Source organism: Phocoena phocoena, chromosome 20 (assembly GCF_963924675.1).
Source record: "Phocoena phocoena chromosome 20, mPhoPho1.1, whole genome shotgun sequence".
NCBI classification, from domain to species: domain Eukaryota; kingdom Metazoa; phylum Chordata; class Mammalia; order Artiodactyla; family Phocoenidae; genus Phocoena; species Phocoena phocoena.
The window spans coordinates 14,974,316-14,988,358 of NC_089238.1; the positions used below are offsets into that span (position 1 = coordinate 14,974,316).

Below are 14,043 nucleotides of genomic sequence, written 5' to 3' on the forward strand. Positions count from 1 at the left end.
TTAGTCTGTTTAGGCATTTTATTATTAACCACCTTGCTTTGTTGATACAAGACTAGGATATAGAAGATTTGGTTCCAAGGTAATCCTATTTGCATTTCAACACTGTGGACAGAGTACAAAGATCTGAAAATAATAAAACCTAACATCCGAGGAACTGTACTTCTGAAGTATCGATTTTAGTCACATCCTGAATAAGGCCATAGTGAATGCTACCATTGAATAATCCTCATTCTATTCATGATCATCTTTCTGATTTCACTGAGGAAATAACAATAGAAGAATATGCTGTCCTCTCTCCGCTACCCAGACCAACTTACTTGCATTCATAACTACATTGTTTTCCCTTTAATTCTCTCTTGTTCCCTGGATCCTATCCCCTTCCTCCACTCCCACCTCAAGGACACTGCTTCCAAATTTATGCTCTCTCTACTGCATCAATTTCCCCCACCTACAGAATCATTCCCATGGGCACACAAACATGGTCTATAATTGCACACCATAAACTACACTGCTTATAACCCAAATCCCCAGTGTAACTACCAACTCCATTTCCCAGCTTCCCTTCATACATACATCTTCCAGAGTTGTCTTACACCCATCTCATCACTGCCTTACCTACTCTTTTTTTTTTTGCGGTACGCGGGCCTCTCACTGTTGTGGCCTCTCCCGTTGCGGAGCACAGGCTCCGGACGCGCAGGCTCAGCGGCCGTGGCTCACGGGCCTAGCTGCTCCGCGGCATGTGGGATCTTCCCAGACCGGGGCACGAACCCGTGTCCCCTGCATCGGCAGGCGGACTCTCAACCACTGCGCCACCAGGGAAGCCCTACCTACTCTTATTAAGTCACTCCAATCAGGTTTTCACCCTGACTCCACTAAAATCACTCTTGACAAGGTCACCAGCATTCTCCATCTTGCCAGAATCTGGGGTCAATTCTCATCCTCATTCTCTACTCCTTCCATTTTGAAACATTTTCTTTTGTTTTTATCAGTGGCTGCTCCTTCTGCATGTCCTTTGCGGCCCCCTCTTTCTAACGTCTGAATAGGGGAGTATCCCATGAATCAGTCTTTAGGCCGCTTCTCTTTATCTGCTTTCTTCTACCTGCATGTGTTCCTTAGATGAACACATTCAGACCCATGGATTTCAATTTTAACCATAAAGTGAAGACACCCAGATGGACATCAGGCTGTAACCTCTCCCTGAGCTCCATGTGTATATACATATTCAGCTGCCTACTCAGCATCTAAAACTGGAAAAATAAAAGACAATTCAAACTTAAAATATCCAAAACAGAAACTCTCAACGTCTACCTACCAACCTGCTCTTCCTATCTTCCCTACCTCAGTAAATTGTGCTTCCATTCACCTAGCTTTTCAAGCTAACACCCTTATCTCCTCCTTTGATATGTCTTTCTTACTTACCGCATTTATAAGTCCATCAGCATGTTCTTTTGGGACTCCCTTCATACATAACCTGAGTCTAACAGCTTCTTACTACCTCCTATGGCTGCCAGCTTTATCCAAACCACCATTACTTCCAGTCTGAACTGAAACTGCTTCCACACTGGTCCTTCCTACTTTTGCACTTGACCAGAGGGATCATTTTAAAACAGAAAGCAGACTATAGCTTCCAATTTCTCTTAATGATTATATTATATGGCCCTTGACTAACTCTGATCTCATCTCTTATTACTTTACCTTCCTCTCCCCCATGTTCTAGCCATGATGGCTTTCAAACATGCAAAGCTAACTTCTTCCTTAGGCCTTTTCTATCTGCTCAGAATGCTCTTCCTCTAGAGTCAAATGGCTTGAGCCCTTACTTCACATCTCTCCTCAAATACCGTCTCCTCAAAATACCTTCCTTCATTTGTCCACTTTTCTATATGCATTTATACTTCAATAAAACTTAACTAAAAAGAAGAAAGAAACAAAGAAAGAAAAGGAAAGGAAAAAATAATGACCTTGTTTAAGATGTCTAACTTTGAATCAACAGTTGTTATTTTGGCTAAATATTTCCTGACTAAACTGATATTATCTTATTCACTTGGAGCCACTGTATTTCATTATTTTTGTAGTATTAACAGTTGTAAATATCATTTAATCAGATGATAGAAAATAAGCTAGGGTTGGGAAAAACAGCATACTTTTCTTTCCTTTGGTAGAAAGTGAATCAGAAGATATAACCTTATAAACAGTATGGGCACTGAAATGGCTCTGGTGTTACAAAAGAACTTTTAGCCTAAAATGAGTCTCCTCTGTCAGACCTGAATATAACACAGAGCAAAATATAAAGTGACAACATATATCTCTGTATCAAGAGTTTTAAGGATCTTTCTTTAACAAAAGGTCCAAAGAGAGATGAAAATAGCACAGAGGTAGAAGCTAAACCAAGGGATCATTTTCCATATAGTCTATTACATTCATGTTTCTTCCTGATGTGAAGGTAGATATATACATACATGGAAAAAGGTAAATAAAAATGATATTCTGTAAACTAAGGATCTATCTTCTAGAGTAATTCACATGAAACTTCAGTTGCTGATAAAACGTATGATATTATTACCACGTCAAGAACACTCATCTCCATAGTCTTCTATTTCCCATTTTTAATTTTATGAGAAAAGTTAGGGAAGAAAGGCTTTCCTGACCATAACTAAAACAGTTTTCCCATCCCATCCCATTCTCTATTCCCTTACTGTGCTTACCTTTATTCATAGTACTCCCTTATTACCTAACATTATATTTTCTATTTACTTACTATGTTTCTGTAAATCAGGGTAAATCCTCATAGGGACAGGGATTCTAGTGGTTTTATTTACCACTGTATTGATGGTGTCCAGCATAGTGCCCGGCTCAGAGCCCAGTTGGTCGATCGATCTATCTATCTGTCTGCCTATCTATCTATACATGCAAAAGAAGAAATCAAAAGAAGAAATCAAAATATAGATAGAATAATATTGGGAACAGAGAGCACCTTTCCATACCTTATGCCCCCTTCAAAGGGGAGGAAAATTAGAGATAACAACAACAATGAAAAAAGGAGAGTGGTAAATAGGATACAGTAGTACTATGAGTAACCCCAGCTAAGTCCTTAATTTGCTCCCAGGGTCTCAGACCTTTTCTCCTTAGGCCATGGTCTTTCAAAGTGGGTTTTCAAAACAACATCAGAAGGGTGTGCCTCTTCCTTAACTAGCAGGGAAGTTTTCTCTGGTGATGGTTTCCCCTACTCTATTGGCCCTCACTTACCTGGATATCGTCTTCTTCCTTTCCTCACTACTTTCCAGGGCTCTTTTCCTTGCTCCAATAAGGAAATCACATCTGGTTTAGAAACAAAGCATCCTGGACAGAAGAAAAGAAATGTAAGGTAATGTGGAAATAAAAAATAAATTCACAATTACTTTGATTCAGTTTTGGTTAAATTTTTAATAAACTATAGGTCAAATGGTAATTGATAAAGACTTTAGAACAAAGAAAAGTGAGGTGATTAAAAAACATCATGTTAATATTACATAAGAAATGGAGATTGCAGAGGAAAGGAAAAGGTCTTATTTTCATTTATATTCACAAAAGTACTCCTTTTCTTGAGAGCAATAATGGTTGACAGACGTCTGGGTTCAAATTTTGCCTTTGCCATAACCCAGTAGTGTGACCTTGGACAAGTTACCACTCTGCTTTATTTTCCTCACCTATAAAATAGGGATAATTATAGTACCTATCGTACATGATTGTTGTGCAGGTTATATTAATATATATCCATATCTAAACATTGCCTAGAATAAACACTAAGTGCTACATATATTTTATTAGCTATTATTTATTACAATTGCTTTTTTTTTTTTGCGTTATGCGGGCCTCTCACTGTTGTGGCCTCTCCCATTGCAGAGCACAGGCTCCGGACGCGTAGGCTCCAGACGCGCAGACTCTGGACGCACAGACTCAGCGGCCCAGCCGCTCCACATGTGGGATCCTCCCGGACCGGGGCACGAACCCGCGTCCCCTGCATTGGCAGGCGGACTCTCAACCACTGCGCCACCAGGGAAGCCCCTATAATTGCTTTTTTTAACATCTTTATTGGAGTATAATTGTTTTACATTGTTGTGTTAGTTTCTGCTGTATAACAAAGTGAATCAGCTATACGTATACTTGTATCCCCACATCCCCTCCCTCTTGGGTCTCCCTCCCACCCTCCCTATCCCACCCCTCTAGGTGGTCACAAAGCACGGAGCTGATCTCCCTATGCTATGCAGCTATTTCCCACTAGCTATCTAATTTACATTTGGTAGTGTATATATGTCCATGCCACTCTCTCACTTCGTCCCAGATTACCCTTCCCCCTCCCTGTGTCCTCAAGTCCATTCTCTATGTCTGCATCTTTATCCCTGTCCTGCCCCTGGATTCATGAGAACCTTTTTTTTTAGATGCCATATATATGTGTTAGCATACGGTATTTGTTTTTCTCTTTCTGACTTACCCTGTATGACAGACTCTAAGTCCATCCACTTCACTACAAATAACTCAATTTCATTTCATTTTATGGCTGAGTAATATTCCATTGTATATATGTGCCACATCTTCTTTATCCATTCATCTGGCGATGGACACTTAGGTTGTTTCCATCTCCGGGCTATTGCAAATAGTGCTGCAATGAACATTGTGGTACATGACTCTTTTTGAATTATGGATTTCTCAGGGTATATGCCCAGTAGTGGGATTGCTGGGTCATATGGTAGTTCTATTTTTAGTTTTTTAAGGAACCTCCATACTGTTCTCCATAGTGGCTGTATCATATAATTGCTATTTTAATGAGAGGAAAATAAGAAGTTTCCTGAGGCATTTACTGTTTTTTCTTAGGATATTCATACAGTGTTACATGCAAAGTTCTTGGATTTTTTACTTTTAATCATAAAAGTAGGTTGGAGTGAATATGTTTGTTTATGAATATAAGACATGAGTTCTCTTGAACTGTAAATAAATCCGGTTGATACCACTTACCACTAAAAAAATTATGTGTTCATTTGAGAGTCAGAGAAAAACCAAGATATAAGGTCTAGCTATTTTCCTTATAGGTATACCAACAAATAACAAAACACCTATAGCAATTCTGAGTTCAGATACAAAGTGAAGCCTGCTTTCTTTGACACTGGTAAGGTTGTAAATCACCCAGATTTCAAACCCAGTCCTTTCATCATTAAGGAAGACCTGAAGACCACATAAGGATGGGCAAGATGAATACGCTTAGTGAAGGTGCTCACTTCCCAACAAAAAGAGCTCAAACCATTCCCTTGAGAACAGGGAGCAGAAATTTAGATAGTTTCTTGAAAGATATTCCTGAAATTTCTAGAGAAGAAAGCTAATTTTGCAGAGAACAGAGTCTAAATTTCTAGAGGCAGATAACCTTACCCAATGAGACCAAGTTGCTGTAGTTCTCCAACATTACATCTCTATACAAATCCCTCTGTTCCAAGTCCAGGTAGTCCCACTCCTCCTGAGAGAAATCTATGGACACATCACTGAACATCACTGATCCCTGAAATGACAAACCATAAAACTGAAATTAAAGAATATTTGTTTTAAGATGGGAGAAAAAAGTGGAAGAGATACTGCAGGAAATGGATCATAGAGCAAGCAAACAGGCTTGGGCTGGAAGCCCGTAACACAGTAGTTAGGAAATGAGTGTGCTTGAAGCAGGATGCCTATATGTTCCTGAAGGATCCTGTTGCTACAGATACAGCCTCTTGTATACTCTAGCATATCTTAACTATCCAAACACATCTGGGAAAAAAATAATCAGTATGTATGCATGTATTTACGTATGTATGTATTTATTTATGCTGTGCCAGGTCTTAGTTGTGGCATGCAGGATCTTTAATTGCAGTATGCAGACTTCTTAGTTGCAGCATGCGGACTCTTAGTTGCGGCATGCATGCGGGACCTAGTTCCCTGACCAGGGCGCAAACCCGGGCCCCTTGCACTGGGAGCGTGGAATCTTACCCATTGGACCACCAGGGAAGTCCTTCAGTTTTCTAATTAAATGAAATACTGTGTATAAGCCTTCTGTCTGTTGTATGTCTCCCTCACAAATTCTCAAAAAATGTGTTCTTCCACCCTTTCCCCTTAAAGAACAAGATTTTTTAAAAAAAGTTTTCCTATGATATCTCTATGTTGGAAAAGGATCTGAATACAATTAAAACTTTCTTCCAAGTTCACCATTGAATCAGATCATAAACATTTCCCCATTTATGACAAATTCTTTTATGAAATTTAAAAAATTGGTTGTATAATAGTCTATGCAATAGATATCTGCATGATCTTATCTATCATTTTCCATCCCTCACTGTATGCATTCATTATTCCTGAGTTAGAGGATACTGATGTAGATTCTGGATACTGGTGATCCAGAATCACAAAGATGTCATTCTAGACTAGCTCATCCAGTTCCAATATAAATGGTATACAACTCTTAAGGATTTCCAGAGAAGATACTCGAGCTCCCTGCATGCAAGACCCAACCATAATCCTACCTAGTCCTAAAAGCCTCATAAAGCATGAGATCTCACCATGTACTGAGGCTGAGGTCAACCAACAGCAAATCTTACCTACTTGGAAAACTCAAGTTTGGAAAAATTTAGCGATTTCCCATGAGCAGTCAAATGGGCCCATACTCTCTCAACTACTCAAAAGAGATGGTGAAACGTCTCCCTAAAGGGATTTCATTTCTGCTCCACTGCAGCTTTTAGCAGAAGACTGAGCACATATAACAGATGCTGAATGATTTGTTCAATGAATACATGAACAATGACTGGAAAAAAGAGGACTCACAAGGAGGGTATTGTACTATTTATTTGGCCTCATCTCTCACTGGATTTGGAGGAAATGGGTCCTTAGATGGGGCTCTGATAAGTAAGAAGTTTCAGGATAAAGAAAAGTTTATAGGAACTTAACTTCCAGAAGGTGAAAGAAACAGCAACTTACATGGGCCATGGTTTAGAAATTCAAGAACTGGTCAGTCCTCCTTGGGGTTTACTTGCCTGGAGAAGCACAGTTCACAGAGGCCAGAGCTAGGGGGAGAAAAAGGGGGCCATGAGATAGGCCTCAGAACTCTCAAAACGACTCAGTTTAATATATTCTTTCCCCTCCCTGGACCTCCCCACCACACACACACACACACACAGACACACACGGAAATTTGAGGAAGTATGGACAAATCTAATCCCTACTTATAAATTTCAGGGCTGATAAGGGACCACATCATCTAACCCAGAATCTCTTTCAAAACCTCACAAGCCTGCTTAAATTAAACAGATACAAAGAGAGAAATCCATAGGACCAATGCTAGCAGCCGTTACCACTGAGAAATTACTGCACTGGCAGCCCTGCCTGCCTGCAGTCAGAACAATAACTTCCAGAATCCTCTGGGTTCATAACTATTTTCAATCAGAATCATCCACATTGCTTTCCTGGATGACTTCATCTGTCATTCTGTTTCTTACAACCTAGGCTGAAGAGGTGTGAATTCATGTTGTCAGCAGTTAGACAATAACATATATCTATTTATCAAGACTTTTCACAAGAAAATGAAATAAAAGCCATCCAAACTGGAAAGGAAGAAGTAAAACTATCTCTATATTATATATAGAAAATCCTAAGGACCCCACAGGAAAACTGTTAGAATAAAAGAATTCAGTAAAGTTGCAGGATACAAAATCAATTTACAAAAATCAGGTGCATTTATATCTACTAATAATGAACTATAAGAAAGAGAAATTAAGAAAACAATCCCATTTATAATTGCATCAAAAAAATAAAATAACTAGGAATATATTTAACCAAGGAGGTTAAATAGACCTGTACACTGAAAATTATAAGACACTGATGAAAGAAACTGAAGATGACGCAAATAAATAGAAAGATATTCAATGTTCATAAATTAGAAGAATTAATATTGTTAAAATGTCCATACTGCCCAGAGCAATCTACAGATTAAATGCAATCTCTATCAAAATTCCACTGGAATATTCCACAGAACTAGAACAAACAACCCTAAAAGTTGTATGGAACCACAAAAGGCCCCAAATAGCCAAAGCAATCTTGAGAAAGAAGAAAAAATCTGGAGGCATCATGCTTCCTGATTTCAAACTATATTACAAAGCTACAGTAATCAAAACAATATGATATTGCCCCCCCTGCAAAAAAAAAACAGCTATATAGGTCAATGGAACAGAATAGAGAGCCCAGAAATAAAACCCATGTGTACATGATCAATTAATTTACAAAAAGGAGCCAAGAATATACAGTGGGAAAAGGACAGTCTCTTCAATAAATGGTGTTGGGAAAACCAGACAGCCACATGCAAAAGAATGAAACTGGACCACTATTTCATACCATGCACAAAAATGAACTCAAAATGGATTAAAGACTTGAATGTTTAAGACCTGAAACCGTAAAACTCCTAGAAGAAAACACAGGAGGTAAGTGCCTAGACATAGGTCTTGGTGATGATTTTTTGACACTAAAAGTAAAGGCAACAAAAGCAAAAATAAACAAGTGGGACTACATCAAACTAAAAATCTTCTGCACAGCAAAGGAATCATCAACAAAATGAAAAGGCAACCTACTGAATAGGAGAAAATATTTGCAAATCATATATCTAATAAGGGATCAATTCCAAAATATATAAAGAACCCATACAATAGCAAAAAAAAATCTTGATTAAAAAATGGGCAGATCTAAATAGACATTTTTCCAAAGAAGTCATAACAGATGGCCAACAGGTACATGAAAAGATGCTCAACATCACAATTGTCAGGGAAATGCAAACCAAAACCACAATGAGATATCATCATACACCTGTTAGAATGGCTATTATCAAAAAGACAAGAAATAACAAATGTTGGCAAGAATGTGGAGAAAAGGGAACCTTTGTGCACTGTTGGCAGGAATGTAAATTGGTACAGCCATTATGGAAAACAGTATGGAGGTTTCTCAAAAAATTAAAAATAGACCTACCATATGATCCAGCAATTGCACTACTAGCTATTTTCTGAAGAAAATGAAAACACTAATTTGAAAAGATTTATGCATCCCCATGTTCACTGCAACATTATTTACAACAGCCAAATTATGGAAACAACCTAAATGTCCATCGATGGATTAATTGATAAAGAAAATGTGAAACACACACACACAGGAATATTATTCAGCCATAAAAAGAATAAAAGTTTGGTGTGGTTGGGGTTGGTGGCTGACTTCGCGGGCGCACGCCCTGGCCCACCGGCCGGTTGGATTTGGACCCCCTGCGAAGGAAGGCCGGCCGGGGACGTGTCTCCCGCCGGGCGGAAGGGGCGGGGGCGAGGTGTGTGCATTGCCGCTTCTGCCCCCACCCCTTGATTTTATTTATTCAAGAAATAAGTGAATAAAGGGAAATTTGACAAAATACCCTGGCCATTTTCAGAGTTGAAGGCATCCACCAGGGATACTTCTGTCCCCAGCATCTACCCGGGCGGCACAAGTGGCACCGGCTGGAGCCCACCTCGACTCCAGGGGATTATCCCTCGCGCTGGATCAACACCAGCCTCAGGCCTCACCCCCATGTCCCAGCTCCGCCCGTCCCCTGGTCAGCAGTTTGGGTCACCGGCCGTGCTCCTTGACCCGTCTCTGCAGAGGTCACTGAGTGACCTTGGGGCGAGACAGGCGGGCTTATTTTTCAAGGCGGAAGAATACTAAGCGGTTTCAAGATTGCAACTTTTTCAAGAAGGGGAAAGTCCCTTCTACTTTGGCCTGTTAAGTTTTTTCTTCTTTTTCAGTAAAATTTATGGTAAGAAAAAAAAAAAAGAATAAAATTTTGCCATTTTCAGCAACACAGACGGACCTTGAGTGCATCATGCTAAGCGGAATAAGTCAGACACAGAAAAACAAATACTGTATAATCTTGCTTATACGTAAAATTAAAAAAACACAAACTCTAACCAAGCTCACAGATACAAAGAACAGATTAGTAGCTTCCAGAGGTGGGGGGATGGGAGGGGTGGAGAGGGTGATACGGTTGAAGTGGGGGGGCAAAGGGACAAACTTCTAGTTTTAAAATTAATGTCATGGGTTGTAATGTATAGCATGGTGATATAGTTTATATATATATATATATATATATAATATAGTATTGCATATTTGAAAGTTTCTAAGAGAGCAGTTCTTATCACAAGAAAAAGAAAATTGTAACCATGTATGTCTACAGATGTTAACTAGATTTACTGTGATCATTTTGCAATATATGCAAATATCAAATCATTATGTTGTACACTTGAAACTAAAACAGTGTTCTATGTCAATTATACATCAATTAAAAAAAGAAGAGAAAAAAAGGACTTCTATATGATAGGTATTTTATATGTTAATTGTATCTGCAGGATTGCTATGTAGTATCATAATTATCCTATCTATGCAATGGATCCGAAAATTCACACTAAAAGAAGTGAAATCACTTGCAGAAATTCAGCTAATAAGTAGCAAAGCTGCATTTGAAATCCTTATTTTTCTAACCACAAAGTCAGCTCTCTTTCACCTCTAGCTCTTGCCCCTGAAACCCAGAATCTCTTGTCCCAGTGAGAGAAACATGAGGAGGTATGACTCACTAAAACATAGAAATAACACATCAAATTACCTAAAGATATTAAACCTCGTTTTTTTTTTTGTTTTTTTTTGTTTTGTTTGTTTTTGCGGTACGCGGGCCTCTCACTGTTGTGGCCTCACCCGCTGCAGAGCACAGGCTCCGGATGCGCAGGCTCAGCGGCCATAGCTCACGAGCCTAACCGCTCCGCGGCATGTGGGATCTTCCCGGACCAGGGCACGAACCCGTGTCCCCTGCCTCTGCAGGCGGAATCTCAACCACTGCGCCACCAGGGAAGCCCCTAAACCTCGTTTTAAGAGTACTGATGCCCATATTAGCAAGCCTGTAAGGATATGAACATTCTAACCTGTAGACTGCACAAAATTTAAAGTAGGTACAAGCAGCATTTAAACCATGAAAACCCTTTGATGCAGAAATTCTAACTTATGGGATTAAAGAAAATATTAAATAATTGTATATATGGACAAAAATGTAAAAGTGTGCTGACAGACATTATTCCTAGGGGAAAAAAGCTTTCCAGAACTGAAACATCCTTCAGTAGAAATAGATTTAATAAATTATAAAGCATCCATAGAGTGAAAAAACTTTCCATTTAAAAATTATGATGTAGGGCTTCCCTGGTGGCGCAGTGGTTAAGAATCCACCTGCCAATGCAGGGGACACGGGTTCAAGCCCTGGTCCGGGAAGATCCCACATGCCCCAGAGCAACTAAGCCCGTGTGCCACAACTACTGAGCCTGCATGCCTAGAGCCCGCGAGCCACACAACAAGAAAAGCCCCCGCAATGAGAAGCCTGCACACCACAATGAAGAATAGCCCCCACTCGCCACAACCAGAGAAAAGCCCACACGCAGCAACAAAGACCCAATGCAGGCAATATAAAATAAATAAATTTTTAAAAAATTTTAATAAATAAAAATTAAAAAATTAAAATTATGATGCAGATCTTTAATAGGAAAGATGGAAATATGTTTACTACATGTTGCTGAGTGAAGAATGCAGGTAACAACAGTTGTGAGTACTGTGATCCTGTCATGGCAGGTAAAAACACCTATATGTATCTATATATTCATGTATGTGCAAAGTAATCACTAAATGCTAACCTTTATTATTAAAAATTTTTTTCGATTGAGGCATAGTTGGAAAATATTATATAAGTTTAAGCTTTAGAAAGTACACAGACATACAAAATATTCAAGATATGCAGTCTTTAGAAAAATAAAATGAAATGGTTATTATAATTATTTGTAAAGTATACATATATATTGGCATAAAGAGGTACTAACAGGCATCAACAGACAGAAAAAAATCTGCAAAGATTGCTATTTCTACATTTTTTCTTTTTTGCTTACATGTACTAATTTTCTTCTTTTTGCTTACATGTACTTCATAATTTTATATGGCCATATATACCCTTGAAATATATATATATTTTAAAATTTTATAAACAGGAACTTCTTCTTCAAGTAGGTGAAAGAGATATTTTAAAGCAGTCATCCCTTGAACCTGGAGGAAAAAAGCTGCTATTTTTAAATTTATTTCAGCTCCCAATATCTGAACCAACTCTATGATTTCTAAGTTTCTGCTGCCTCTCATAACTTTTTGACTGATGAATTTATCTTGGTTCTGAATTAGTCATCTTAGTCACGATGCCCTCCAAAGAGCTAATGAATTGTCTTTCTCCTGTTGGTCTCGCTCTGCATCAACATCATGAGGAAAAAATAAACTGTGAGACAAAGCTTATTACATAAAATCCAATGACCTCCACAGAAATCTGATGGGTTTGGTACTATTTGGTCACAACCTGATAGTGCTTGCTATAATCAGATGATGTCTCCTTTCCGGGAACTCCCAAGCCATGCCATCAGACTTCTTCATTGACTTTATTTTAGTCTTATTCCTGTAGAGGTTTATCTACCTTGATAGATAAAAAGCAACTTAAGGATTTTAGTTACTGTATTTTCCCCAAGCACTAGCACAGGATCTGGCATGATATGAGTTCTTTTTAAATGTCTGATAATTTAACCTAGAAATTCCAATTCTAGGAATTTATCCTTAGGGAATATTTGTAAAAGTATACACAAAGAAGTATATGCAAGGAAGTTCTTCAAAGAATAATTTATAACCAAAAGAATACCTAACAATAGTCAACAAGCTAAATAAATTATGTTCCACTGTATGATGGCATATTATACAATTATTAATAATGATGATACTGGTTCATATTAATTAATGAAGAAAGATATCCATGATAAACTGCCAAGTACACTAGGCAGACTAAAAAGAATATGCAACAATGTTGGGAGGTGACTGACTCTCACATATGAAAAACACAGGCTTTGTTGTCAGGATCCAGTATGTGAATCTAAGCTCTGACAGTTATCAACTAGGAGGCTTTGGACACGTTACTAATTTTCAGTGCCTCTGTTCCCTCATAGAAAAACTGGAGAATAATAACAGTATCTAGGGGACTTCCCTGGTGGTCCAGTGGTTAAGACTTCGCCTCCCAATGCAGGGGGTACAGGTTCGATCCCTGGTCGGGGAGCTAAGATCCCACATGCCTGGAAGCCAAAAAATGAAAACATAAAAACAGAAGCAATACTGTAACAAATTCAATAAAGACTTTAAAAATGGACCACATCAAAAAAATACAGTATCTATCTTATAGGGTTGTTGTGAACCGTTAATATAATACATATAAAGAACTTAAAGCAGCTTATTATAAGCACTGAATAAAATGAAAAACATGTCCATTCTATTTATTAAAGAAAATTATCTTTAACAATTTTTAATTAAAAATTTTAAATTTTTGATAAATCATCTCTAATAATTTTTTTTTAAGGAACATTTATTTTTTGGCCGCATCGGGTCTTCGTTGCTACGTGCAGGCTTTCTCTAGTTGCGGTGAGCGGGGACTACTCTTCGTTGCGGTGCGCGGGCTTCTCATTGCAGTGGCTTCTCATGTTGCGGAGCATGGGCTCCAGGCACGCGGGCTTCAGTAGTTGTGGCACGCAGCCTCAGTAGCTGTGGCTCATGGGCTTGGTAGTTGTGGCTCGCGGGCTCTAGAGCGCAGGGCCTAGTTGCTCCACGGCATGTGGGATCCTCCAGGAGCAGGGTTCAAACCCGTGTCCCTTGCACTGGCAGGTGGATTCTCAAGCCACTGAAGCCCTCTAATAATTTTAATACTAGCATGCCCTTTCTCTTTTTTCTTAACAGTAAATTTTTTGAGATTTTCACAACTGGCCTTTCTTAACAGCATCAATAAATTTTAGAACTAGGTTTAAGAAAGTAATTAACAAAAATCAATGCCTCCATAACTAAAAAGTGTAAATTCTTGAAAAGTTTTTCAAATTAGAGGGGAACCATTGCACTCCCCTTTACCCTGTATAGGCATAACAATATAATAAATCTTATGACTGCACT

At 38.7% G+C, this 14,043-nt stretch overlaps 1 protein-coding gene across 1 annotated transcript in view; it reads right to left on the bottom strand.

The window, feature by feature from the left end:
- Positions 1-14,043, bottom strand: part of ZNF850 (zinc finger protein 850) — a 127,203-nt gene that overhangs the window by 62,289 nt on the left and 50,871 nt on the right. Inside the window, 1 exon segment of the mRNA XM_065899371.1 lies at positions 2,177-2,211. Coding sequence (XP_065755443.1) covers positions 2,177-2,211 — 35 coding nt within the window.